This window comes from Selaginella moellendorffii, unplaced genomic scaffold (assembly GCF_000143415.4).
Source record: "Selaginella moellendorffii unplaced genomic scaffold, v1.0 SELMOscaffold_51, whole genome shotgun sequence".
NCBI lineage: Eukaryota > Viridiplantae > Streptophyta > Lycopodiopsida > Selaginellales > Selaginellaceae > Selaginella > Selaginella moellendorffii.
The window spans coordinates 1,094,510-1,120,389 of record NW_003314312.1 but is presented as its reverse complement, the minus strand read 5'-3'; the positions used below and the strand labels follow the sequence as shown (position 1 = coordinate 1,120,389).

Below are 25,880 nucleotides of genomic sequence, written 5' to 3'. Positions count from 1 at the left end.
ACTGGGATTGCCATGTCCATAGCGTTGATGCCACAGCTCAAGCTGTGAGGCCAGGGTGGCAACAAACGTTAAGAACTGATGAAAGCCTAAATCGCCATCAGGAGTTAGCAAACAAATCCTGAATCGGTCAAGAGTCCAATAGAAAGTAAAGTGGCCTAAAGATCAGGTACAAAGAAAACATCACTCACAGTGGCTGTGAAGCCAAAAGTGAGTTTCAGGATAATTGTTCCTTTGGCTTTGATCTTTAGCTCACTGCCACCAGCAACAATCATTGTAGGAGCGCTCTCCAAATGCTCAAGATGTTTGAACCAGCGATCATCTGATGCTAAGTGGTCCGTCACCCCTAAATCAAGGGAAAAAACAGTCCTCACAAGAAGCCAAGTAAGCAGAGGAAGTAGATACATCTACGCAAGGATCCAATTGTTGTACAATTAGTGCTTTCACTCACTTTTGTGGTCGTTTTTGTGGGTATTTGAACCAGCAATTGGCTTCATCGTGATTGGTTTTCTTGCAGTGCAGGCAAGGCAGGTGTTGTTTTTTCTTGAGTCCGGCATCCTTGGATTTTGGCTTTGTTTTTGTTGTAGTGAAGTATGTAAATGACTTCCTATGCAAGGTATTGTTTGTGAGAGCTGTTCTGATGTCCCTCCAAGTGATTTTTCCCCCAGGAACTGAAGGCTGAAGAGTCTGAAACACGTTGTCAAAGGACACTGGCAACATGCTAAGCAGATGCTCACACTCTTAAGCATGGTTGTCTTTGAGTGAAGTGCATGACCCACTCAAGACTCATCACTGCCTGGAGACATGCTGGATAGAGGCTCAGGGCAAAGATAGAGCATTTGGGCAGGGTGCCGCGACCATGAAGTCCAGGAAGAAGATCACATTTCGGGTCACTGGGATCATCAAGCACAAGCTTGGGTAAAAAGATCTCGTGGAGAAAAAGATCTCTAAACAATTGGGTTTCATGTTGGCACATCATCTATTCTTTTACGCCATGCGGGCCTCCACGTTGCAATCTTCAGGATGGACGGCTAAAACTATTGATTATTATATCTCTTTTGCTGCCCAAAAATCTGTCCCAGGGAATTCTTTGTTCATGTTTTCATACTTCGAAGTGCTCGGCCATGCTGTCTTGTCCGCCATGGTGCAAATCAGAACAAGTTTTAACGGGAGGCAGATAATATACTCCACTCAATAGTTGCCTCAGCCAAACACACTCTTTGGCTGCTAAGGTAGTGGCCACGTACTCAGCTTCGGTGCTTGATAGTGCAATTGTTGGCTGCCTTTTACTGCACCAAGTAACTGCTCCACTACCAAGGCTGAACATATAGCCTGAAGTGGACTTCCTCTTGTCAACTTCACCAGCCCAATCAGCATCTGAGTATCCAACGAGCTGAATACCCCTAGGCTGCTGCTTGTAAACAAGACCATAGTTGGCAGTCCCCTTCAAGTATCTGAAAATCCGCTTTACTGCTAACCAGTGCTGGTAGCCAGGATTTTCCAAGTGCTGTGAAACTGCTCCCACTGCATAGGCTATGTCTGGCCTCGTACACACCATCAGGTACACTAAGCTTCCCACCATCTGCCTATATGGGATCCGCTTCATATGTTCCTGTTCAACTGGTGTTGTCGGTGACATATCCTGTGAAAGTTTTAGACCAACCTCCATAGGTGTGGTTGCTGGGTTCAGCTCACTGAGTTGAAACCTCTGAAGCACGTCCAGAATGTACTTCTTCTGAGACATCTGAATCACTCCCTTCCTCCTGTCTCGGAAGATCTGAATGCCAAGGCAGTAGTGAAGAGGTCCCATGTCAACCATCTTGAATCGGCACCCCAAATCCAGCTTCAACTGCTTCATGGTAGCACCTTCACTTGAGAAAAGGATGCAGTCATCCACATAGAGAGCTATCATGGCTCGAAATTCTCCCACTCGCTTCAAGTACACATTACTGTCAGCTGAAGTCTTGGAGAACCCCAAACCCAAGAGATAAGCGTCCATTTTCTCGTACCAGGCCCTGGGTGCTTGTTTAAGGCCATATAAAGCCTTCTTCAACCGGCACACTAAATGTTCCTTCCCTGGAACAACAAAGCCCTCTGGTTGCGAGATAAAGACCTCCTCATGTAGATCTCCATTCAGAAAAGCTGTGGTGACGTCCATCTGCTCGACTTCCAAGTTTTCTTGAGCAGCAATGTTCAGCAACATCCTGATCGATGCATGTTTCACCACTGGTGAAAATGTTTCTGCAAAGTCCACTCCTTCTACTTGAGAAAATCCTCGAGCTACAAATCTGGCCTTGTAACGATCAATAGAGCCATCTGGCTTATACTTGATCCGGAACAGCCACTTTGTACTCACGATTCTTCTGCCTGTAGGAAGCTCCACCAAGTCCCACGTTTCATTTTCCATCAGAGATTGATACTCTAGGAAAATTGCATGCTGCCACTCTGCTGCATTTGGACCAGCCAAGGCTTCTTGCAGGGTCTTGGGTGCTGTGGCTTCTGCTTGGTGAAAGAGTGCTAGAAAGTCGAGTTCCATGTCCTCAGAAGGAACTTCCTCCTGCTGCTGGGACGGTGAGCTTGCAGCATAATAAAATGCTGCTGAGGTTACTGGAGGTGGCTCAGATGCACTGCGATCACGAGCTGCTCTGGCTTCAACTCTAGAAGCCTCAAGAGCCTGCTTTAATGCCACATCCTCTCTGTACTGCTGTCCTTGTTCAGTCAAGACACGAACACGACTGGATCTACGAGGTGCTGCTGCTTCCTGCTGCTGGCTGCTTTCCTGCTGCTGGCTGCTCTCACTAGAGCTGCCTTCCTCGAAATTGAGAGAAGGTGAGAGATCTGAGACACTCCTTGGAAGAGTTCGGCCTGCCCTGGGAGGAACTTGAGCCACGACTCCACCTCCACCTGTAGCTGCTCCGCCTGAGTGTGCACGCTGCCGTCGAGAGGCATCTTCCTCCTCGCTGTCGCTATCCTCAATTAGGGTTTGCTTACCACTAATGAGTAACGGCATCTGCTGCGAGGTGGTTGCTAGCTGGTTCTTGGTGTTGTACATCTTAGACTCGTCGAAGATGACATTCCTGCTCGTGATCACCTTCCTGGTGTTCAGGTTGAAGAGCTTGTAACCCTTCATCTTGCTTGCATAGCCAAGGAGAATGCACTTCTCACTTCTACTGTCCAGCTTCTTGGGCTCGTCCTTGAGTGCATAAGCTACACACCCAAAGATCCTGAGATGGCTCATGTCTGGTGCCTTCCCATACCACACCTCATAAGGTGTTCGTCCCTTGACAGCAGAAGTAATCAGCCTATTCCTCAAGTAGGCTGCTGTCTTCACAGCATCACACCAAAAGAAATTTGGCATGCCTGCATCTTGCAAGATCGCTCGTGCCATCTCCACAAGAGTTCGGTTCATCCTCTCAGCCACGCCATTTTGCTCAGGAGTTGAAGGCACTGAAAGTTGCCGCTTAATTCCAGCTTGCTCACAGAACTCCTTAAAGGCGTTAGAGGTGAACTCTCCACCACCATCACTTCTCAGCATCTTGATTTTTCTGCTTGTCTCAAGCTCCGCTTGCAGCTTGTAGACCTTGAAAGCTTCAAAGGCCTCTGACTTGTGCAGCAAAAACTTCACTGCTACCATCCTGAGCGAAATGGAAGGCGATGCTGCTTACTGAGGACACAAGGCTCACAAAATCCAGCTGATGATGGAGCAATGTTCAGTCCTCGGACAAGTTGTCCTCTTGCTAGCTGCTGTACTCTCTTGATGGAAGAGTGGCCTAATCTCCTGTGCCAAGTGTCTAGTGTAGCTGGTTTGTCTTCCACGCTGCTACTGAGCATTAACCTCTCAGGATACACCACTTCAGCATTCAGGCAATAGAGCCCTGCATGTCGGCGTCCCGATGCTAGCTCATAGCCTTCTCGTGAGATGGTGCACCTTTTCTCGTTAAAGTCAATCTTGCAGCCTGCATCTGCTATCTTCCCCACTGAGAAAAGAGTCTTCTTGACACCAGGCACATAGTAGACATTGCTCACGTCCACTTTCTAACCATTGGCAAGTTTCACCTTGATTGTCCCAACTCCTTGCACACTGTGCGAGTAATCGTCACCAAGGTAAATCCTCTTGTTGTCTGGAACTGGTCTCAGCTTGCCAAACAGCTCTCTGATGTATGTCATGTGCCTGTTTGCTCCTGAGTCCACCCAGATTACTTCAGCTTTCAACAGACCATGTTTTGTCACCTGCTGATCCTCTAACGAAGCCATGAACAGACTGCCATGCTCGTCATCTGAATCAGCTGCTGCAAAGTTAGCCACTTGCTTGCCTTTGTCTCGCTTTCTAGCTTCCTTGGCTTTCTTTGCTTCTTCATTGGTGCAGTCTCTTGCCCAATGACCAGGTTTCTTGCAAATGTTGCAAAGGCCGTCGTTTTTCTTCTTCTTCTTCTTGGACTTGCTCCCACTGGTTCCATCAGTCCCTGGAGAATTCACTGGGCCCAACCTGTCCCACACTGTTGCAGATCGCTTGCCCTTTGAAGATTGACCAGCAAATAGCGCTTGATCTTGAGATCCAACTCCCTCATTGGTCTCCATCAAGTTCTCTGCTGACTTCAACTGAAGGACCATTTCGTCAAATTTCTTTGACGAGTGAGTAGTCGCTGTTGTCAGAAGATACTTCGCCACGCCTTTGATGACAACCGACTTGAGCTTCAGTTCACTCACTAGTGTCTTCGTGATGCGTGCGATCTGGCTTGCTACTTTCCTCAACCTTCCTACAAAGGCTTGAATGGACTCACCTTCATGCTGTCTTACAGAACCGAGTTCTGTCTCTAAGTCCAGCAATGTGGTCTCATTCTCCTTTCCGAGGGTTGCTTTCAGGTTTTCCCAGTTCTCGTGTGCAGTCTTCGTGATGTCGAGATGGCAACTGAACACCTTGCCCAGGCCTCTGCCTAGAATGCCCAAGGCCTTGATGTTCTTTCCATCCCACTCTTTGCGGTCAGCCTTGTCCGTTGTGGGAGGGCGCGTCCAGGAACCGTCGACCACTGGCCACAGCTCCTTCTGCATAAAGTAGTACTCGAGTTGCTCCTGCCATCCGCTGAAATCCTTGCCATCAAAGATCTCTATGGCGTCGCGCACACTCCCCATCTTCAGGATCGTTCTTCACACGGGTTTCTTCACACGGGTTTCTTCACACGCTCCGATACCATGTTATGAAATGGGGATACCCAGCCTTGTGAGCGCAGCAGCGCTCCATGCTGGGTCCACCTTTATTGCGGAAGACGGATCAAGAACAGAATGTGTCGGGCGTGATCACCTACAGAACCTAAACGGATGTGTCCCTTCTGCTGACATGGCATCCCAGCTTGAGATTGCGGCTTAAGTCCTCAACAGAGGACCAGCAAAATCTCCAGTAATCCCACTAGAAAAGCTTGAAAAATAGCCTAGCATGGCTAGCGCTCTCTGTCTTAATTTCCATCATCATATTTCTGATCCATTCATGGCTAGCGCTCTCTGTCTTAATTTCCATCATCATATTTCTGATCCATTCATCACCACAGTTATGAATTTTGAATGGGGATGGGCAATGGACTTGATTGCAATTTTATTTACAATGGCTTACATCAACTCTCAACCTGTGATGCAGTTGCAATCCTGGCATTCTTTGCAGTTATTGGAAGCGCAGGAAAAACTTCTCACACAATCATAGTAGCTCCCTAGACACACATCCTCATCCATCTTGTTCCTAGTCCCGTGGATGGCTTCTTTTCACGCTGCACAGCCAATTTGCAGTCAGACACTGCCATGATCTCATAGTGTTGAATCAAAGGTCTTGGGAGAATAAACGTGGAAAGTAATGGAGAGCGGTAAGCTACCTCACCCCACATTCTGCATTTCATAGAGTGTAATTTTGTGAGCATTTTGAGTTTGGATTGGAGTTTGTTTGAGTCTATTTTCCATTTTGTGGACGTGGGATCTTTTCTTTGAACAGGTGTGTGTTTCTACTAATGTCCCATTTTGAGATTTTATACTGTAGTGTGCTGTGAGGCTAGGTCATGTGTGCATGTTTGCCATTATAGTGAGAGATTAGGGAATCATATCTGATTCCCTAATTAACACAGAGCTAGGCTTCTGTGTTAAATATTTTGTGTATGGTCAAATAAATTAGGTAAAATCTTTTATGAATATATTTGTCTAAATTGTTGAAAAAAGTAAATTATATTTAATATCTTAATACCAATTCTTTATATATTTTTTATTTGTATTTAAATCAAAACCTATTGATAGATTTCTTATCCAATAAAGCTTTTAATGTTGTACTTGTAAATTGAATGATACTAAATTATTGCTTGATAGATTTTTTGTTATTGACAACATTATTAAAATTTGACAAACTAAAAAATATAACAGAATAAATATTGCAGCTATTAGCACTATAAATATATAAGTATTGACATAAACATTTTATAATTGTAATAGCATCCCAAAACACTTTTTTTAATATCGTTGACAAAAACAACTAGCTTAACTATTTAACTGCACAACCAATACAGAGTTTACCTTGACTCTGAAAAAAAGACACTAAGAATTCTTCGCCATCGAAACTTAGTAAGTACATCACTTGCTCATCCTGTGAATAATAAGCTCAAAAACTGATAGTTTGTAGTCCAGAAACAAAATACCTCGGGCCAAGTACGAAAGGTCTCAGGAGAAACTTGAAGAAGATTGAATGCAGCCTCACCATCGACTCCAGCACAAATTTCCCTGCCTGGTTCTCCAACGTCAAAAAGATAGACGTCTGCGTGGAAAGAGAGCGACGCTTGATCGCAACTGCGCGTACAGAAAGAACAAAACCAAGCGCCACTTTCATCCGTAACACGCCGACCACAAGCACCGTGTATTTTATGAAGCTGGAGCTCCACTCTTTCGACCCTTATTCTGCACACCTGATATCATCTTCTCGGGTCAAATAGAGAGCTTAAAAGGAATTTCTCCTACCTGGCCATAGCCAGACCATCGAGAGACAGGAACAATGCTGTGAAGACACGGGGAAGAGATGACTGCAGTGAGATGGGAAACGTTCACGAAAGATGCTCCTTCCGTGCTCTCGGTCCAAGAACATTTCATCCTGCAACGAATTATCGTTAAGGAGAAGAGATAGTTTCTCTTTTACCTTCCACCAGTGTCTGTATAAGTAGCAAGGCCCGATATAAACACAAGTTGTCCGGAGTAAACCTCGCCAAAAGACCTGCCAGCCAAAGTCACTATCAGAAAAAATCAAAACTAAAAGAAAAACAATTAAACATTTTTACCAGCTCTCCAGCATGAACTGAAGCTCAATCTCGATAATGCCGGTGTCGTCGTTAATAGACAGTATAAATGGTTGCCTACACTTGGCAGATGAAATCTGACGACCAACAAACGCTACTGTACCATAAACTGCAAGGCTGAACATCTTTGGTCTCAAGTCCTTTACCAGAAGCTGCGTGTAAGTTACACACGTCAGTCAGTAGGAATGATAAAATTTGCATTGTCCATACACGAGCGGGAAAATCGTTGAGATCAATAGCACCGTGTGGGTTGCTTGGAATCAGCACTTCCGATCCAAGACATGTTTCGTGATCAGACGCTACTGTCACCTTTGACAACGATTAGAAAATTATTCCGAAGTAAACGCAGTTTTACCTCTTGCTCGAGTTGAAGACAGGGCGGCACACAATAGATCCGAGTGCATGATCCAGACTCCAGGCCCATCTCCATTGTGTCACAGTTTACAAAGGGTCGTTCAAGGGCCAACATGCTTCCGTCACTGCAATCAAGTAAAACATGTTCACTACGAAAGCAGAACGCCTGATACGAAACCTTAGCAAATTGGCGATAGAAACCTGGTCATTCCACAGGACGAACGGCACTGTGATTCCCTCACTATCAACAAGTAAGATTGTTTTCCATCTTCTGTCGCCGCTTGTCTCAGTCTCCATGGACTTTTCCAGTCTATCGTCACAAAGTGATTAAGCCATACTCGATCGATCACGCGAAATAACACTTACTTGGCATAAATATGGTGATCTCCGGCAGCTCCACGTTGTATAGACGAGAAAGTGTCAGAGAGAAACTGGGCACCGAGCAGCATTGCATCGTGTTCTTGGTCCTGCGAGGAAAACAATAGCTAACTCACAAAAAATCGAACATTCACTGCACCTCGTCAAGTAGGACTACTAGGTGCTCTGTGGGTAAAAGACGCGGAGCACACGATCCAGCTCCAACTCTCAGCCTACAACCTGTCATGCGTAGATCTCGACCTCTCTTAATAGTTCCCTCCTCATCTTGTACCATGTCAAAAAATCTATGAACAAAAAAAGCCATCAACAAAAGAAGGTAAAGACGATTACCAGAAGTTCTTGGCTTACTTTCGGTGCAGATAGTGGTCCACTGTGTTCCCGCTGGAAAGATCTCCAAGCGTAAGAAGATAGCCATTGCTCCCTGGAAACTTTCCAATCAATCGAGAATCCAAGCTAAATGAGCTTACCAGGCAAGACGTGGATGTCCAGAACAACGACCTCCATCACGGCATCCAGAGAAACAAACTTCTTCTCCAGAATCGAGTCGACAGTCACAGCATTGGCCAAATGCTGATACCGAGCCCCCCTCCTCCTCTTCATTTGCATCACCGGGTGATTCTCCGCGAGCCTCCCTCTGCCTCTGCCGCGCTCCCTCTCGCCCCAGGCCTATCATCCACAAACAGTACCTACATTCCTCAAAAATCCCTCGAACCGAGCGAGAAATCCTCACCTGGAAGAGCTCCGCGAGGAGAATCCCTTCCGTGACCCCGCGGGGATGAGCTTGGCAGCACGACAAGACGCGCGCCATCATCCACGCCCATCCGGGCGCCGCCGCGCCATCGTCGTGCCGCCGCCGGTACTCCTCGAGCTCCCTCCTCGCCCATTCTATAAACCCTAGAATACCATTTCCCGCCATCGCCATTTCAAATTTACACGCGTGTAAAGATATAAGCGGCCAGTGGGCGGGAATCCCGACGCTCCCTTGTATCTTACCTCTTTGTTTAGCTCGATACTTGTGGAATCCCGGCCTTAGAATCTCTTCCTTCTCCCTAGCAAGGATTCCAGGATCATCACCCCCCCCCCCCCCCCAAAAAAAAAGAGAGGAGAATTCAAGCAAAGATCTATCACAAGATCTAAGATCAAGGGGAAATAGAAAGAAGAAATGGATGGAAAATCTTTGTCTAGCGTTCCTTTGCCGAGCAACATAGCCACACTTTCGGGCAGCATTGTGCCTGACCTCTGCTCATACTACTACTTCTAATCGAAACATTATGGTAATTTTTGATGCGTTTGGGGAGACGTCAAGCATCGCTGTGGAGTGGACGCTGGAGAGAATTCTTCAGCCTGGGGATGTCTTGACACATCTTGGGATTTTACGGCAAACAGTCACAGGAATTGCAAAACTCAGTAAGTTTTTTCTCTTCTTTTCCTTTTATTTTCATATTTATTGTTGTAGTGCCCCAGAAGGGGACTCAACAGTCTTTCGTTGGCAACCAGGATGAAGAAATTTGTAAAAAACTGAAGCTCTACAGTTTAATTCTCAGTGATGCGAATCTAAACTTTGGTTTTTTTATATATATTCTTTTTAACAGGCCAATTTTTGTTACTTGAGCAGTTTTTTTTTTCTTCTTCTTCTTTTGTTTTTAGGTCCTCTTAATTAATTTGCTATGAATCAGTATCGCCACTTTTCATCCTCCGGAGGGGATTCGGACAGCGACACGATCCTCACAGTAAACACCATGGTTTCATGTTCAAAGCACTCAAAGGAGGAACATCAAATAACAGTGTCACTGTTGATCCTGACCCGAGTGAGAATGCGGCAGTGCTATCCCGGCGAGAGAATTGGATGAAACCAACACTGCAATCAAGCTGGATAAAGAGAAAACTTACGACTGATGAAGTGATCGCCAAGGTCCCAAAACTCGGGAGCTCGGCACTGCCACTTTGCAAGCACAAGCCCCGCGATTTCAAGAGACAGACGAGAGAGTTTACGCACGCTGAGCTCGAGGAGGCAACAGACAATTTCTCGCATGCCAACTTTCTGGCCGAGGGAGGATTTGGATTTGTGTACAAGGGCGTTCTCAAAGGTGGCCAACACATTGCCGTGAAGAAACACAAGCTCGCCAGCAGGCAAGGAGGGAAGGAGTTTTGTGCAGAGGTCAAGGTTCTGAGTGGAGCACAGCACCGAAACCAGGATTTTGCGTCGAGGATGGCAAGAGAATGCTCGTTTACGAGTTTGTATGCAACAAGTCACTCGACTATCACTTATTTGGTACTTTTCTTTTTCTAAACACTGAAATACTTGGCTTTGACAGGGAGACAAAAACACAGTGGTACCATGGTGTGCAAGACAGGGAATCGCTTTGGGGGCTGCCAGAGCGATGCGATATCTTCACGAGGAATGCTGGGTTGGAACTATAACTCATAGGGTTCTTCTCACACATGACTATGCTCCAATGGTAACAAATTTACCATTGTTACTATATCATTTCTATATGGTTGGAGATTTTGGATTGGCTAGATGGCCTACAAGCAGCCAGCCCGCAGTTGAGACAAAGGTAATTGGCACACTTAGGTAAGAAACCAAAACTCATATGTTATTTTAGAGATTTAATATTTAGAATTGAAGGTATTTGGCTTCAAGTATAGAGAAAGCTGACGAGTATTCGTTTGGTGTGATTTTACTTAAAATGGTCACAGGCGGAGATCACTAGATATATCTCTAGAATAATGTCTCACAGAATGTCGTTGTGACGAAGAAGCACTCCCAGTCGTAGATCCAATAAAGAATCGGTATCTCTTACATCGAGTTTTGGACGAGCCTGTAATATAAAAATAAATAACCTTACCTCACAGCTTTACGAGATCCAAGCAATGGTCCACGCAGCAGCATTTTGCCTGACAAGAAAACCCACGCAGAGGTCAAGAATGAGCCAGGTTGATCCTTACAAAGGGAAAACATGAACTTACATTTTTGCATGTAGGTGTTGCGAGTTTTGGAAGGCGAGAGAGGTGAAGCACCCACCATAGCTCTAACGCACCTGGGATCCCACAACCAAGAGCCGGATTCCACGAGTTCCAAGCAATACCACGCTCAAAAGTCCGAGCAAGCAAAGCTAGATTTTGCGAGCCAACATGAAAGTTGACTGACTCTATAAGTAAAATCCTCAAGAAAAGAAGAGAAACTATTCTTCGTGATGTTGTTACAAGCAGCTCCTATAATCCAAAGTCATACAAAGAGCTTCTCAGGATCAAAGTTTCAAAGAGTGATCTTGGCTGGCGGCATCCATCGCAAAGAACTCGGAGATCACCTCCAGCGGCATGCCTTTGGTCTCGGGAACTTTGAACAGGGTGAAGATCCAGGCCGCCAACACCACCACCGCGAAGCAGCCAAACAAGCCCCCGATTCCCAGCACCCCGAGGAGCGTCGGGAACATGTTGGTGAGAATGATGTTGCAAGTCCACATCGAGGCCTGGCACATCCCAATGCAGAGGCCGCGAACTCGAGTCGGGAAGATCTCCGAGCCCAGGATGTTTGGGATGGGTCCGAATCCCATCACGAAAACGCAAACGTAGACTGTGACGCCGACGAAGGACGCTGCTGCCTGGAGGATCCCAGCCGGGACGAGAGTGCTGGAGATGACCATGGTGACCAGCGAGAGGAAGAGGATTGGAAGCGTGACGAGGAGTATTTGCCTGTGCGTGAGCGAGAAACAGAGTTCGAAGGAAACTATGAAAAGTTGGCTTACCTTCTTCCTTTCACGTCCATGAGACGCATCGCCAGGCCGATGCACGGCAGCATGATCAAGCAGGTGACGCCACTGGCGAGAATCGAGGCTGACGCCGAGCCGAGTCCCAGACGTGCTAGAAGTTCATCGGCCCCGGACTGCTGGAGGATCTGGGGAACGAAGTAGAGCACCGCATTGATCCCACTGAACTGCGAAACAAATACACAATCCATGATCGCGATAGTATGCCAAACTTTTTCTTTCCACGTACCTGTTGGAGAATTTGTAGAAGAACACCCACGACGAGCGCGCGGCGGACGCCAACTTCTAGCAGATCCGACCACGCCGGGCCTTTGATGGCTGTCTCGACAGGATGAACCATCGCCGGCCCGACCACCTCGTCCGAGACGAGGTTCTGGAACGACTGAGCCGGCCTGCCGATCAAAGCCGCGGCTTGGATCGACTGATCGACGACGGCGTTTCCACCACCATCTTCGACCACGCCCGGCAGAGAACGCGCTGATACAGAGAAACTCCCAGAGATGTTGTTGGCAGCAGCAGCACCCTCTTGGAGAAGAAAAACACGTCGAAAGTCCCTGTTGGTGTTTTTGGTCGCTGACAATGGTCCTCCTCTTTCCTGGTTATCCCATTCCCAAGCAAGCTGCCAGCCGCTACCGATGCCAGCGCTCACGACCGGGCTCGCAACCGTAGTCCCATTCACGCCGCTGCTGCTGTGAGTTACGCCCAGCATGGAGCTCGGCCTGGACAAGAATCCTGCCGTGATCACAGACTTTGAGCTCGCACGTCGTCGCAGCAACGGAGTTAAGAGCTCCTCGATCTCTCCCACCACCGCTTCTTCGCCACCTTCTTCTAAATCCCCCCCGCCTTTCTCTACGTCGGACTCGTAGTTTTCTTGCTCGCGATCGCCGCTAGGAGCCACACTCACATTGGTGAGGTTCCCAATGAGTGCTACCAGGGGGTCCACGAAAGGAGACTGGCCACCGGCTTGCGAGAAGCTACTGTGTGTCGGATCGGATTCGAGCAGAGGTTTGGCGATCCACGAGACTCCGCCATCTTCCGGTGTATACAAAACGTGGCTGGATCCATTCGCGAGAAACGACGAACCATTGCTCTTGGTCTTCGGTGGAGCCGGTTCTAGCACCCATTCTTCCAGTGAACCGCCGCTTCCTACACCCAATCCTTCCACCAACAGTGCCAACTCCGCTGGAAAGATGAAAAGTTGTGAGTATAAACAAAGAACGAAAACCAAGAGGATTCACCTGATATGTCCGTCTTGTTCCTCAGCCTCTGGAGCACAAGTCTAGCTTCCAGCATCTTTCCTTTGCTCACCATCCACCGAGGAGACTCTGGCAAGTAGAGGATCGCCAGTGCCAAGAACAGCAGCGATGGTGCCATAAGGAGCGCCAGCATTATCCGCCAGTTTGGAGTCGGCCAGAGCGAGAAGAAGAAGCAGAGCGAATAGGCTAAGAACAGGCCCACCGATCCCATGAATTGCGGCAGCGTGGACAGCGTCCCACGGATCTCAGGAGGAGCAGTCTCGGCAATGTATATCGGGATCACTGTCACTGCGATGCCGAGACCCGAACCGACCAGCAACCTCGACAAGATCAGCACCAGCACAGTCGGCGACCACAGCATGATAGCAGAGCTCGCCGTGTAGAAAACCCCCGAGACGATGAGAATAGCTCGCCGGCCCAGCCAGTCTGATCCAGGCCCCGAGAAGATCGTGCTGAGGAGAGCCCCGACGAGCGTGGATCCGACCACAATGCCTTCAATGATGGGATTCCCTTGTATTCCCAGCTCGGGCTTGAGATAGAGTAATGCTCCTGGAAAGAAAGATCACACTGGATGAGTAAGGTGGCATGGGAAAGCAAAGAATGATTTCTCGAGTACCTGCGATAGCTCCATTATCCCAGCCCTGGAGTAAGTTGCCCAGAGTCGCTGCAAGAGCGATCTGGGTGGCTGGGTCCATGAGAAAAGGAAAAACCGAAAAGAAAAATACAAACCTTTGGTCATTTTGACGATCATCTATTTTAACCCGCGCTTGTTATTTTTTGCCTCGGGCATATTCCACGATTACCGCATGTTGCAATGCACAGGTTGCTGCCACTACATGTTCAAGATTTCACGTGCTGACATGACAAACAAGATGCGAACCTGGGAATGCAAAAAAGGCTCGATCCTTTTCGTCCTTTTTGCATTAGTCGGAAAAGAATTTGATCGTTGTTTCTTATATCGAAGAAACAATGCGGCTAGATCCTCCTCTGTGACTTTCGGGCACAGATCAGAGAACCTGCGAAAGAAGCGACTCAGGCTTGACAAGGAGATCTAAGCCACAGAATGAGCTTACGTTTCTGCTGGTGGTTTCGAAACTTTCCATCCGACCATTCCTGCAACTCCTTGAGAGGAAGCCGGTTCGAGATGATAGTCTCTTCAGAGGATTGTTTTCCTCGTTCCCAGTTTTCATAGCGTTCAGAGTGGTTTCATCCAGATCCAGCAGTGGTGGAGCTGAGGATGAAAACACTTTCGATGACGATCTCGAAATCTCTTTCCCAGGTTGCATTCGTGCTCGTTCCTAGTTTTCAAAAATAACACAAAATCAAAAGAATGAAAGGAAGTTGGCGACAGTGAAAACTACCTCCGGCGCAAACGACGCTGAGCTCAGGCAAAGGTTTCCGGAGAGAAACACCTGGATCAAAACAAATACTGAAGAATACCTTCCACAGTAAGATGTGCTATAGCTTGCAATCTCTCCTTTCCTTCGATCAAAGAAATTTCCAGCTCCTTCTCATGGCGTCCCATTTCTTGCTTCACAGCTATGGAGCTCCCTCGAGCAAGAGCTTGCTTCATTCGTTCCATCTCTTGGCTTTGCAAGAACACCGGGTCTGGACCATATCTCTGGCGTTTGCATTTTTCATCAAAGTTAAGAACACAAAACTATAGCTACCAGAACAAAGAAAGAAAATATTCACCTCAGGCTTTTGGATCTCCCCCTCGTCCTGTTGCGAGCGAAATTCTGCCAAAGCCGAGACTCCTCCAGCCCCGTGAATGCCTCGATAGAAAGATTGCGTAGCTCCCTTGAATTCCATTTGCTCTAATCTATCCATCCAGCAAAAAAGTGAGCCAAATAAACCATAGACTCGCGCGATCCATCGATCGATCGATCGAACATACCTTGCAGAAGTAGAGAGCTGTCCATCGAGGAGATGCTGGAGCATAAACTCGGCGCGCGTCACGCGCCTATACCCTCGCCTTCTTCCTCCATTCTTCTCAAGAACCCTAAAAATCTTTCGAGGTTGTCAGAGCGCCAAATCGCGCGCTTGCAATGGCGGGCGGCGCCCCTGCTCCTCCTCCAGCACAGCGGGGCCGCATTCTTTCCCTCGTCCAGGGATGCGCCAGGGATCAGCCTTTCGGAGGTATAGCAGGATTTCTTCTTTCCAGTGCTGGAAATCGAAGTCCATGCAGAGGGCCACATGTAGAACAGCTCTCATGTCGCAACGGGAGCACGCAAGATCGGAGTTGGAAACGAAGAAAGCGCGCAAGAAATCCGCGGAGGAGGAGCTCAAGTGCCTCGGGGTGGACGCCACGATCCAGTCGCGACAGGTGGAAAATATTGCCGATTGAAATATCTCCTTTCTTTCGCAGACAAGACTGGAGAGCAAGCACCTGGAGATTGCCAATACGAGATCACTGCTGGAAGAACTCAAGGTAGGAAAATCTCTCATGAAACTCTCTTGCTCTACAATGTGCATTGGGACGGGTCCTGGTGAAAGCCGGATCACAAGGAGGTGCAAGACAGTTACACATTGCTTGTTCTCGTCAAAATATTTCGATTGATTGACACTGATTGTTTAGATCCAGGGACCAATTCATTCAAGACTCACTCGAGCTGAATGCCATCATGCTTTATTGTTGCAAATTGTGTGAAGAAATGCATAGTAAGGATAGTAGGTAGGTCAAGCATAGTTGACCAATGTGAGATATTATCTAGCAATATGTTAAAATAACACTAGATTATCAAGATATTAAATGGTTTTAATGTCTTTTTGTATATTTAGGAGTTACTTTATGCTTTTATTCTTTTGCTCTTTTTGTCCTTTTATTTAATGGTTTAAGGCATTAAAACTCTTGCCCTACTTTATTGCCTTTTTATATCTTATCCTATGGTAAATCATTATAAAGTGTGAAAATTATATATGTTATATTAATATGAACAAAGTGGCAATCTAATCCTAATTCTTACCAAGATGGCCATTTCTCTTGAAAGCTAACTTCCCAAAGATATTTGAATCTTTTTTGTGCTTCTAAGAAATTTAGGCATTCCTTAAAAGATTCAAGGTGGGGAATCATTTGTATGTAATTTATAGTAAGAACAAACATGCTATTGTAAGTTATAGAGACATCACTTGGTGGACACTAGAATACCTATCTGGTACAATTTTCTATTAAATTAACCATGGCATAACATTGCCTTTCTTCCATATTATTATTGTCTAGTGCAATACTTGTAGTTCCAAAACTATTATGCATTGATTTTGGATGGTAGCAACTTTATTTTTCCTCAATTTTTGAACTTGCTAGATCATTGTAATTGATTAAATTTTCTATTCTACTTTAGATACATAACCACACTTCGGACCACTTGGAGGAGTCTCACTCATAACCTCTATAAGTTACATTTAGAACTTAAAGACTTGTTAGCCCCGTGAATGGCATTTATGCCACTTAGCTTTTGCATTTGGTTCAAGTGTTCCACATGTTTGATCCCATGACCGACACTCAAGGGTACCACTAATATATCAGCTCGTTACATTAAGGCTATGCCCATTCACCCTTGTCATAATAATAGTCCAAGACCACATACATCACAATCCCATCTCTCAAAAACTGGGTTATCTATCCATGAGTGGTCATCCCTTGACCACTTTTTAGCACTTTTAGGATGCTTGGAGACATAAGGAACACCCTTCCCTAATATCCCTTTTGTAGCACACTTTATAAAAAAGCCTTTAATAGCTATTTTATCCCTATTTATCCCCCAAGTTCCAAGGATCCACGATGACAATATATTTAACTAGTCCTTTGTTCGTGAATACTCCACAAAAAGAATATATTTAACTAGTCCTTTGTCCATAAATACTTCACACAAAAGAATATATCTAACTAGTCCTTTATCCGTGAATACTCCATATAAAAGGAAGGATGTATACATGGATGCCCAATACATACGATTTCAAATTTATGGGTAAGAATATACCTTGCTCAAAGGTATATTATATTTTTAAGTAGCCACTAATTTATCTTTTTCCTTTTAAACCAATTGGAAAAAGGGCAATTGCTTGATAAGAGAGCTTTTAGTGGCTATTTTATCCTCATTTATCCCCCAAGGTTCCAAAGATCTATGGTGATAGTATATTTAAATCTCATCCCATGATCACATGCGCTACACCTTCTTCCATCCCCACAAAGTCCCTCTTCATCCGTGGCCATGCTCGCTAACACCGCCATTAGGCCAAGGCCCCAAAAGCTTGACTACTAAATCGCACTATCCTCTAGGACTTCCTCACTATATGATTGTATCCTTGGTCACTACACTAGAGGATTGCTCCTCTTCCTTTCCACAGTCTAAGACTTTAGGATAACATTTTGGAACATTGTGGCCCTATATAAAACTCATAGATACTCTTCCCACCTTCTGCTTTTCGGTGCCCTAGCTATGGGGCTAGAGCAAGGTTCTGTTAAGCCACGCCAAATATCCAAGTAGGTAGTGCCACCCACACTTAGATTAGGAGCATCGACCATTTAATCTCCCAGGGGAGCTAGAGCTGGCTTTTGAACACTTCACCAAACTACTTCATTTGTCTGTCCATATTCACTCTAGCCTTGAACTCCTTACTAGTTATATTACCACCCAACATATGGGTATAACCTTCCTTGGTCACACTAGCCTTTCTTGGCTAAACTAGCTCCACTGGAGTCCTCCCCCTACTATACTTTTGAAGTTCACCAAACCCTCTAGGGTTTGGGAGACGATCGCTTTGGGTTTTCACCTTTGGACTCGAATTCAGACTTGGACTTGGACTTGGTTTTGAACTTGGTCTTGGACTCGGTCTTTGTCTCGGTCTTAGACTCCATCTCGGGTCCATCTCGGACTCGACCTTGGACTCCATCTTGGGTCCATCTCAGACTCCATCTTGGACTCTATCTCAAGTCCATTTCGAACTTGACCTCAAACTCCATCTCGAGTCCATCTCGGACTCCATCTCGGGTCCATCTCAGACTTCATCTTGGGCCCATTTTGGACTCCATCTCGAACTCCATCTTGGGTTCATATTGGGTCCGTCTTAGGTCCATATCAAACTTTATCTCAAACTCCATTTCAGACTCGTTCTTGACATTTCCATATGTCATGACACTTGCCATGTGTCCCTTCTTATGCCCCTTTTTAGAGATTCATTCACCGATTGCTTCATGCTCATCCCTCGAGAACTTCATTTGGAGTTCCACTCCCACTCTCGGAGATTCCTCTTAGCAATACTATTTGATGGAATGGCCTCTTTTATGCAAAATTTACAAGTATTAACATCCACATATGAAAAAAGTCTCCCTCATTGGAAAAACGTGAAGTCACCTTAGAAAGATTGGTTGTTATTGCCACCCAAGCTTTGGCATGTGCCAATCATAATCCTCCCACAGAAAAAGAATGTTCACTCCTTCCTCTTTTCTTGATCTTGGGCTTGCCTTACTCACTCTCTGTATAACCACACCACCCTCTTGGGCATCTTTTCCCTTGGCACTAGCTAGAGATGTTATTGGTGTTTTTCTTGCACTCCTCCTTGATAACATTAGCCAATTTCACTTTTTTGGCTTTGTAGAATGTGGGGTGAAATAGCCTAACCACTTTTCTCAAAATCTCAAGAAGCTTGAAAATAGCCTAGCATGGCTAGTGCTCTCTGTCCTAATTTCCATCATCGTATTTCTGATCCATTCATCACAGCTATGAATTTTGAACGGGGATGGGCAATAGACTCCATTGCAATTTTATTTATAGTGGCTTACATCAACTCTCAACTCATGATGCAGTTGCAATCTTGGAATTCTTTGTAGGTATTGGAAGTACAGGAAAAACTTGTCATGCAATCATAGAAACTCCCATTTGGAGATTCTCCTCTAAATTGTAGTGTCTGACTGCAAACCCTAGGAATTTGGCTATGAAGCCATCCAAGGGCAGTGACCAGGATTAGTGCTGGTTAGTCCCTACCACATACCTCATTATATGTTTCAAAGCCTGCCAGTGTGATGGTCCAGGTACTTTGCCACTGGTCTCACAACATATGCAAGGTCAGGCCAAGTGAAAATTACCAGATAGATCACATTGCCAACCATAGAGTGATAGACTGCTCTAGATGCTTTCTCCTCCTCGGGATTGATCAAGGTACTCTCCACTCTCAATAGATAATTTTGTGCATATGTCCATGGAAAATGCAAGTAGAATGAGTGAGTGGAAAGGCAAAGTGCCCTTTAAGGCTACTTCACATGTGGAGCAAGCTTTTTTATTAGTAAGCAGTTGGGTGGAAAGAAACAAAATAGCCCTTTCTCATTTCTTCCCACTCCATTGCTTGCTAATAAACAAGGCTTGCTCCACACATAAAGCAAGTTGAGAGGGCACCTTGCCTTTCCACTTGTTCTACTTGCATTCTTCCTCGATCAAGTCTAAATAGAGTGATTCCAAGTCCTTTCCAGGCACAGTTGAGAGCATAAATGTCAAAGGTTGGAGTTCAAGGGAGAAAGAGCTGAGTAGGAATGCTTTAGCTTGATCAATAGTGATTGCATCCTTTAGCTCAATGATCATTGGTTAAACTTTCCAATGTAAGTGTCATCAAGTTGCATTCTCAGTGTTTGTGTTAACACGACCTTAGCTGTAACGCATGTGATCATAAGTGGATGATTAGTTGCCTCACATGGAATAGCTGGTTTACACAATGGAAGAATTGGTAAATTGAGTGTGGATATAGAGGTGTTGGTTCCCCTTGGCTCAATAGGGGTTGTTAAACAATAGTCAATAAGGACATTGACATCTCTGAAGGGGGAAGTGCTGATTCCCTTTGGCTCAGTAGGGGTTGCTAATCAATAGTCAATGAAGACATTGACATCTCCAAAGAGGGGGTGAGGACATTGACATCTCTGAAGGGGAAGGTGTTGGTTCCCCTTGGCTTAGTAGGGGTTGCTAATCAATAGTCAATGAGGACATTGACATCTCTGAAGAGGGGGTGAGTGTAGCGTATGTGATCATGGGATGAGATTTAAATATACTGTCACCATGGATCCTTGGAACCTTGGGGGATAAATGGGGATAAAATAGCCACTAAAGGCTCTCTCAGCAAGTAATTGCCCCTTTTTCAGTTAGCTTAAGGGGAGAGAGATAAGGTGCACTACATTAGCATTAGCAGCTTTTGTAGCAAAATTCTTATTTAATCTATTCTTATGCAACAGGAAATTCTAGGGGCTGGAGAAACATTCACGGGACAAAATTTCTCCACCTGAGAAACGAAAGTACCCTTTTGGCCAAGGATTGCTAGCCTATAGTGGATGGAATGACTCACTGTCCAGCTGCTATGAATGTAACCCAATGGCTCAACTAGGATTCTAGGAACTAAAAAGCACTCTTAGTTATTGGGTTAGGTCTTGGGGATGAATTCGTTCATCTTCTTGATCTCAGCAAAAACAGCCCACCAGAATTGGACATCCCCTACACAAATCTTGGTTGCAAAATCTGCTAGTTAAAGTCATGTTAACACAAAGGTTCTTTATGCTGAGAATGCAATTTAATGACATGATGGCCACGTACATTGGAAAGTTTAAGTGATGATCATTGAGCTGAAGGATGCAAAAGCAGTAATCACCATTGATCAAGCTAAGGCATTCCTACTCAGCTCTTTCTCCCTTGAACTCCAACCTTTCACATTGGTGCTCTTAGAGTTCAAAGAAGAAAGAGCTGAGTAGGAATGCCTTAGCTTGATCAATGGTGATTACTACTTCTGCATCCTTCAGCTCAGTGATCATCACTTAAACTTTCCAGTGTAAATGGCCATCACGTCATCAGGTTGCATTTTCAGCATAAAGAACCTTTGTGTTAGCATGACCTTAGTTGGCAGCTTTTGCAGCCAAGATTTGTGTAGAGGATGTCCAGTTCTGGTGGGCTGTTTTTGCTGAGATCAAGGAGACTAACGAATTCATCCCCAAGACCTAACCCAATGACTGAGAGTGCTTTTTGGTTCCTGGAATCCCAGTCGAGCCATTGGGTTACATTCACAGCAGCCGGACGTTGAGTCGTTCCATCCACTATAGGCTAGCAATCCTTGGCCAAAAGGGTACTTTTGTTTTTCAGGTGGAGAAATTCTGTCCCGTGAACGTTTCTCCCAGCCCCCAGAATTTCCTGCTGCGTAAGAATAGATTAAACAGAGAATTTAGAAAGGACGACATGGAGTGAAAAACTCCGGCCACAACAAGGGCACACCTTCCTGCAGGCTGGGCAAAGAAATTGTGGGCACTTTCGCTCCTGGATTTTCCGCTCCACTCGCACCAGCACTGCCAAGGCCCTCACGCGCTCCTGAGCCAAGGGTTCCTTCCTGGCCCCTTTGATTCTTCCTCTGTCACTGTCCTCTTGCCATTAGATCGTTCGCTGCTATGTGGTATTGCAGTTACGACGGTTAAATGTATTGTATATTAATGTTTAAAATGCTATATGGGATCCAAAAAATTTAGGAGTTTATCGTGACGATCCGTCGTGGCTGTGTGGTCTTTTTCACTCCCACATTGTTCCAATCATGGTTCAGCCACCTCTTCCAGCACCAGCAAGCGTTGTTGCACCTGGCGCTATGGTTTCGGGAGACAATCCACCACTCATTCCAGGCTGGTGACCTCCAATTTTCTGTGCTGCCACAATCAGATGCACAGCCACAAGAACCACCAGTTCTTAGACGCTCAGCCAGCTTCTTGAGACGATGCTTGCTGCCGTCCAAGATGTACCAGAGTCCTTGGTTCAAACCTTACTTGATTCCACACAGCTCTGGTGAGGCTATGGCTTCACAAGACAAGGAAAAGTGGCATTTGGATTTTGGTGAAGTGTACACTTCTCTTGTCAAACATCACACTTTTTATTTAGTCTCTAAAGCTCCTCTTGGCAGAAAGCTGGTGAAATCCATGTGGATTCCCACAAATCCAGACTGTTCCATATGGCCAAGGGTTACAAGTAACTGGGACTGATTACACTGACACCTTTGCATATGTGGTGAAACTGACCACAATCCGTACATTGCTGGCATGATGGATGCATTCCTCAATGGAGAACTTGAGGAAGAAATGCAGCCAGAAGGCTACAAAGTTCCGGGAAGGGAAAGCCATGTCTGGAGACTCAACAAGGCAATTTATGTATTGAAACAAGCTTCTTGCCAGTGGTACAAAAAGCTTGAAGACTTTTCTTTACTCACAAGTGGATTTTTCAGAAGCAAAAACAACCCCAATCTTTATTACAAGAAAGTTGGAGATAACACAATCTAAATTGCTGTTTATTGCTTGTTTGCAACAGTGCAAGCTTTCTGGCTGAGATCAAGTGAAGATCTTCTCTTCTCACTTTGAGATGAAAGATTCAGGAAAGGCACACTACTGCCTGACCGCCGGGACAGCTCTCTCGTTCTTCACCAGAACAAGGATATCCTCCAACAATTTTCCATGGAGCGATGCTCTCCTGCTCCACCACCGATGGTCGTAGGTTTGAAACTCTCTCGTGAAAAGTCTCCTTTTACAGAGCAAGAGAAAAACAAGATGGGCAGCCGTACTTTATTGCAGTGCCATTGGCAGCCTTATGTATCTTGTGGTCTGCACCTTGCTTACTCTGTGAGCCTGGTAAGCCAATTCCTAGGCAAGCCAGGCTGAACTCACAGTCGCTGCCACAGTGTGTTTTTTACTGCTCCATCAGATTGTAGGACATCCCGCCCAGTCTGAGTTGCTAAAGTCTTGAAGCGTGCAGGATCTCAAGCCAAAAGAAGCAGTACCACAACCGAAAAATTCCTTTTACAGCCATCCAATGTACTTTTCCTAAAGTCAGCAGGGAGATGGCTTCCCTCTTATAAACCTTCTACGATAATCAAGGCTGTATCGTCTTGAGCTCACACAAAACACATGGACAATGGTCAAGACACGTCTGGTATTTTTCTCTATTCCTCGATTGAATCGACTCAATTCAGGATCATTCTTTGTTTCCAAACTTTTCTCTCTCTGAATCTACGAAGAGCATATTCCTGGCCTCGAGTACTTTGGCTTGTTCCTCCCACATATCAAGGCTCCCATACAAACTCGCCATGAGCAAAAATGCCGCAGTCTTGTGACCATCAACCTCAAGCGCAAGTAGCGAATCAAACGCAAACTTCCCAGCTTCTACATTCCGCCACTTTCGACACGAGGCCAGGATTGTTTTCCAGCTGACCGAGGTGGCCTTGTAAGGCATGCTCGTCACAATCTCCAGAGCTTTCTCGAGCTGGTTCGCACGGCCAAAGATATCAGCCAAGCAGTGATAGTGCTCGATACCAGGCGTGAGGTTGTACGTAGAAACCATGGCATCGAAGCAAGCCTGGCCCATGTCGACTAAACCGGCATGGCTGCAAGCTGTGAGAACCAAAAGAAACGTTACCTCGTTCGGAGCCACTGATTCTTCCTCTCGCATCCTCTGGAACGCGCTAAAAGCCCGGCTCGAAGCCTCGGCCTGGCGACTATATCCTGCTATCAGTGCGTTCCAAGACACTACCGTCGGCTCTCCAAGCGTAGAAACGATGATCTCCGCGTCCACCATGCAGCCACACCTGCCGTAGAGATCCACCAGCTTGTTCGCCACCAATTCATCGCTCTCGAGCGCGCAGCGGATGATAGCAGCGTGGATTGCCTTCCCGAACTCTAGAGTCGCCAGCTCCGTGCAGGCCAGCAGCGCGGCAGCGTAAGTTACTGCGTTTGGAGCGCACTCGAGCCGCGAGAAGAGCTCCAGCGCGAGCTCGGCTTCTCGGTTCTCAGCATACCCTGCTATCAGTGCGTTCCAGGACGCGATGCTGCGGTGGAACATCCGGTCGAAGACGATGCGAGCGTCGAGGAGGCTGCCACACTTGGAGTACATGTCCACCAGCGTGTTTCCCAGGAAAACGTTGGAGTCACAACAGCCCAAGTTTGTGTAAGCTCGAGAATGGATCGCCATTCCTTTGTCGAGGCTTGTCAGTTTCACTCGCCTTACTTCTATACTTTGCGTGGTCTCTTCTTCTTCCTCAACTGCCAATCTCGCGCATGCCACCAATCCAGCAACAAAACTCTGAGCACCCGGTTTACAACCTTCGGCAACCATAAACTCGAATAGCTCGAGAGCCAGCTCGCACTCTTCATTGTCAACATAGCCGAGCAGCAGAGAAGTCCAAAGAACCACGTCCCTGTGCCGCATTCTATCGAACGCCATGCGAGCGTCCACCAAGCTCCCACACTTTGCGTAGGCATCTACCAAGCTGCTCGCCACGAAAACGTCCAGCTCCAGACAATTGATCATCTTCGCAGCTCTCGAGTGTGTAGCCATTGCAATCTCCAAGCACCTGACTTTCACACTAGCTTTCCCATGATCTGCGATCATCCGGCCAACTTCTCGAGAAGCCAAGCTCGCGCAGGCGAGCAGCACGGCCACGAAAGTCCGGGCATTTGGCTCGCACTCGCCAGACATGGCTGAAAACAAATCCAGAGCCTCCTCGCCGTGTCCATTCTCTGCGTATCCCTGGATCAAACTCGTCCAGCAAACCACGTCCCTGTGAAGTATCGAGCTGAAAATGTTGCGAGCGTTCGCCATGCTCCCACACTTCGCGTACATATCAACCAGGCTGCTCGCCACCAAGAGCTCCGAGTCACACCCAGCCTTGGACGCGCAAGAGTGGACCTCCATGCCTCTCTCCAGGCAATCCAGCTTCACCAAGCTTCCATCCACGAGCCGACCCTCCTCCTGCGCTGCCAAGCTCGCACAAGCCATGGACGCCGCCACGAAAGTGAGAGCGTTCCTTTGCGGCTCTTCCATGCGAGAGAAAACCTCCAGCGCTGTGCCGCTCTCTCCATTCTCTGCGTATCCAACTATCAAGGTGTTCCACGATGCATGGTTGCGACGAGGCATTGCGTGGAACACCGAGAAAGCTTCCGGCATGTTGCCACACTTGGCATACATGTTTGCGAGCGAGTTGGCGACGTAGATGTGCTTGTTTTCGAGAGCATTTCTGCGAAGTCTGTGGCCAAGCTCGAGGTCTCTCAGGCTGCTGCATGCCTTCAATCCGGAGAGGAGAATGCCCGTGCCTGGTTTAAGCCGAAAATCTTCTGTTATCTCGCAAGAATTATAACAAAGACTTCCAACCTCTTCATCGCGAAAGCTTGGCCTCGGCCACCACCGTCTCGGTGAGCTCCAGATAGCCTGCTCGAGTATAGAAAAATCATCTTGCTTACAAGAAAGCAAAGAAAAGAAGAAAAGCTCACGAGTGTATGGTCTTCCTTGTAGACTCTTCTGCTTACTTCCTCCGAGCTACAAACACAAGAGCGCCGGCATAGAATGCCCCAGAAGATCGCCCTCATTCAGCTCTGGTCTAGAGGAGTGAGATAAAACTCGAGACTAGCTCTAGAAACGATCCTTACCCAAGCACGCATTCTCAGCTACCGCAAGAGCAGTAAGAAAAGAATGAAGAACCCTAGACCCTTCTATCAGAGCAAATAGCAATTTATTCCAGCTCTAGCTTGTTAGAAGAACATGATCTTGTCAAGCATTTTAGTTTTAGCCTGAGGATAGCTTGGAAGTTTTCTCCATGCGTCGGCTTCCACACTATACATCCACATGAACTCACACTTGTCAATAGCGATACAAATCTTGTCAAATCCATCGCTGCAGCAACTAAATTTCCACTCATATTCTTCTTCCACTTTCAACATCTCCTCGTCATCGTACCCATCCGAGTGTGAACTTTAGATACCAGTTCCCACTTTTCCCCATCCAGCTTCCATATACCAATAAACTCATACGCCCGCCCAGCGC

The 25,880-nt window shown here is 46.4% G+C and overlaps 5 protein-coding genes and 1 long non-coding RNA gene across 8 annotated transcripts; 2 read left to right on the top strand and 4 right to left on the bottom strand.

Moving 5' to 3' along the window:
- Positions 1 to 6,456: 6,456 nt before the first annotated feature.
- On the bottom strand, positions 6,457 to 8,958 carry LOC9634852. Its single transcript, XM_024686879.1, has 13 exons — positions 8,773 to 8,958; positions 8,510 to 8,708; positions 8,391 to 8,463; positions 8,182 to 8,326; positions 8,031 to 8,131; positions 7,843 to 7,974; positions 7,666 to 7,789; positions 7,521 to 7,619; positions 7,293 to 7,462; positions 7,154 to 7,228; positions 6,979 to 7,108; positions 6,663 to 6,926; positions 6,457 to 6,610 (listed from the first exon to the last, which is right to left on the bottom strand). Exons 1-13 carry the CDS (start codon positions 8,956 to 8,958, stop codon positions 6,509 to 6,511), a joined length of 1,800 nt encoding a protein of 599 aa, XP_024542647.1. The 3' UTR covers positions 6,457 to 6,508.
- Positions 8,959 to 9,313: 355 nt separating this feature from the next.
- On the top strand, positions 9,314 to 11,188 carry LOC9634237 (probable LRR receptor-like serine/threonine-protein kinase At5g65240). Its single transcript, XM_024686878.1, has 4 exons — positions 9,314 to 9,449; positions 9,719 to 10,254; positions 10,358 to 10,600; positions 11,027 to 11,188. The coding sequence occupies exons 1-4, from the start codon at positions 9,314 to 9,316 to the stop codon at positions 11,186 to 11,188; spliced, it is 1,077 nt and encodes a 358-aa protein (XP_024542646.1).
- Positions 11,189 to 11,206: 18 nt separating this feature from the next.
- LOC9634236 (monosaccharide-sensing protein 2) lies at positions 11,207 to 13,780 on the bottom strand. The gene is made up of 5 exons (XM_002981848.2): positions 13,685 to 13,780; positions 13,051 to 13,617; positions 12,042 to 12,994; positions 11,792 to 11,979; positions 11,207 to 11,738 (listed from the first exon to the last, which is right to left on the bottom strand). The coding sequence occupies exons 1-5, from the start codon at positions 13,761 to 13,763 to the stop codon at positions 11,294 to 11,296; spliced, it is 2,232 nt and encodes a 743-aa protein (XP_002981894.1). The 5' UTR covers positions 13,764 to 13,780; the 3' UTR covers positions 11,207 to 11,293.
- A 147-nt stretch (positions 13,781 to 13,927) lies between these two features.
- On the bottom strand, positions 13,928 to 15,039 carry LOC112350583. The gene is made up of 5 exons (XM_024687014.1): positions 14,966 to 15,039; positions 14,764 to 14,890; positions 14,509 to 14,689; positions 14,142 to 14,366; positions 13,928 to 14,084 (listed from the first exon to the last, which is right to left on the bottom strand). The coding sequence occupies exons 1-4, from the start codon at positions 15,007 to 15,009 to the stop codon at positions 14,275 to 14,277; spliced, it is 444 nt and encodes a 147-aa protein (XP_024542782.1). The 5' UTR covers positions 15,010 to 15,039; the 3' UTR covers positions 13,928 to 14,084; positions 14,142 to 14,274.
- Positions 15,040 to 15,159: 120 nt separating this feature from the next.
- LOC112350584 lies at positions 15,160 to 15,632 on the top strand. Its single transcript, XR_002993821.1, has 2 exons — positions 15,160 to 15,207; positions 15,257 to 15,632. It is a non-coding gene; the product is annotated as an uncharacterized LOC112350584 (long non-coding RNA).
- Positions 15,633 to 22,980: 7,348 nt separating this feature from the next.
- On the bottom strand, positions 22,981 to 25,529 carry LOC112350586 (pentatricopeptide repeat-containing protein At2g33680-like). 3 transcript variants are annotated; one of them, XM_024687018.1, is made up of 3 exons: positions 25,487 to 25,529; positions 25,331 to 25,432; positions 22,981 to 25,268 (listed from the first exon to the last, which is right to left on the bottom strand). In XM_024687018.1, the coding sequence occupies exons 2-3, from the start codon at positions 25,424 to 25,426 to the stop codon at positions 23,040 to 23,042; spliced, it is 2,325 nt and encodes a 774-aa protein (XP_024542786.1). In that variant the 5' UTR covers positions 25,427 to 25,432; positions 25,487 to 25,529; the 3' UTR covers positions 22,981 to 23,039. The 3 variants fall into 3 exon arrangements, with proteins under 3 accessions (XP_024542786.1, XP_024542787.1, XP_024542785.1); XM_024687019.1 differs by lacking the exon at positions 25,487 to 25,529 and having other exon boundaries at positions 22,981 to 25,153; positions 25,212 to 25,268; positions 25,331 to 25,377; XM_024687017.1 differs by having other exon boundaries at positions 25,331 to 25,522.
- Positions 25,530 to 25,880: the final 351 nt, after the last annotated feature.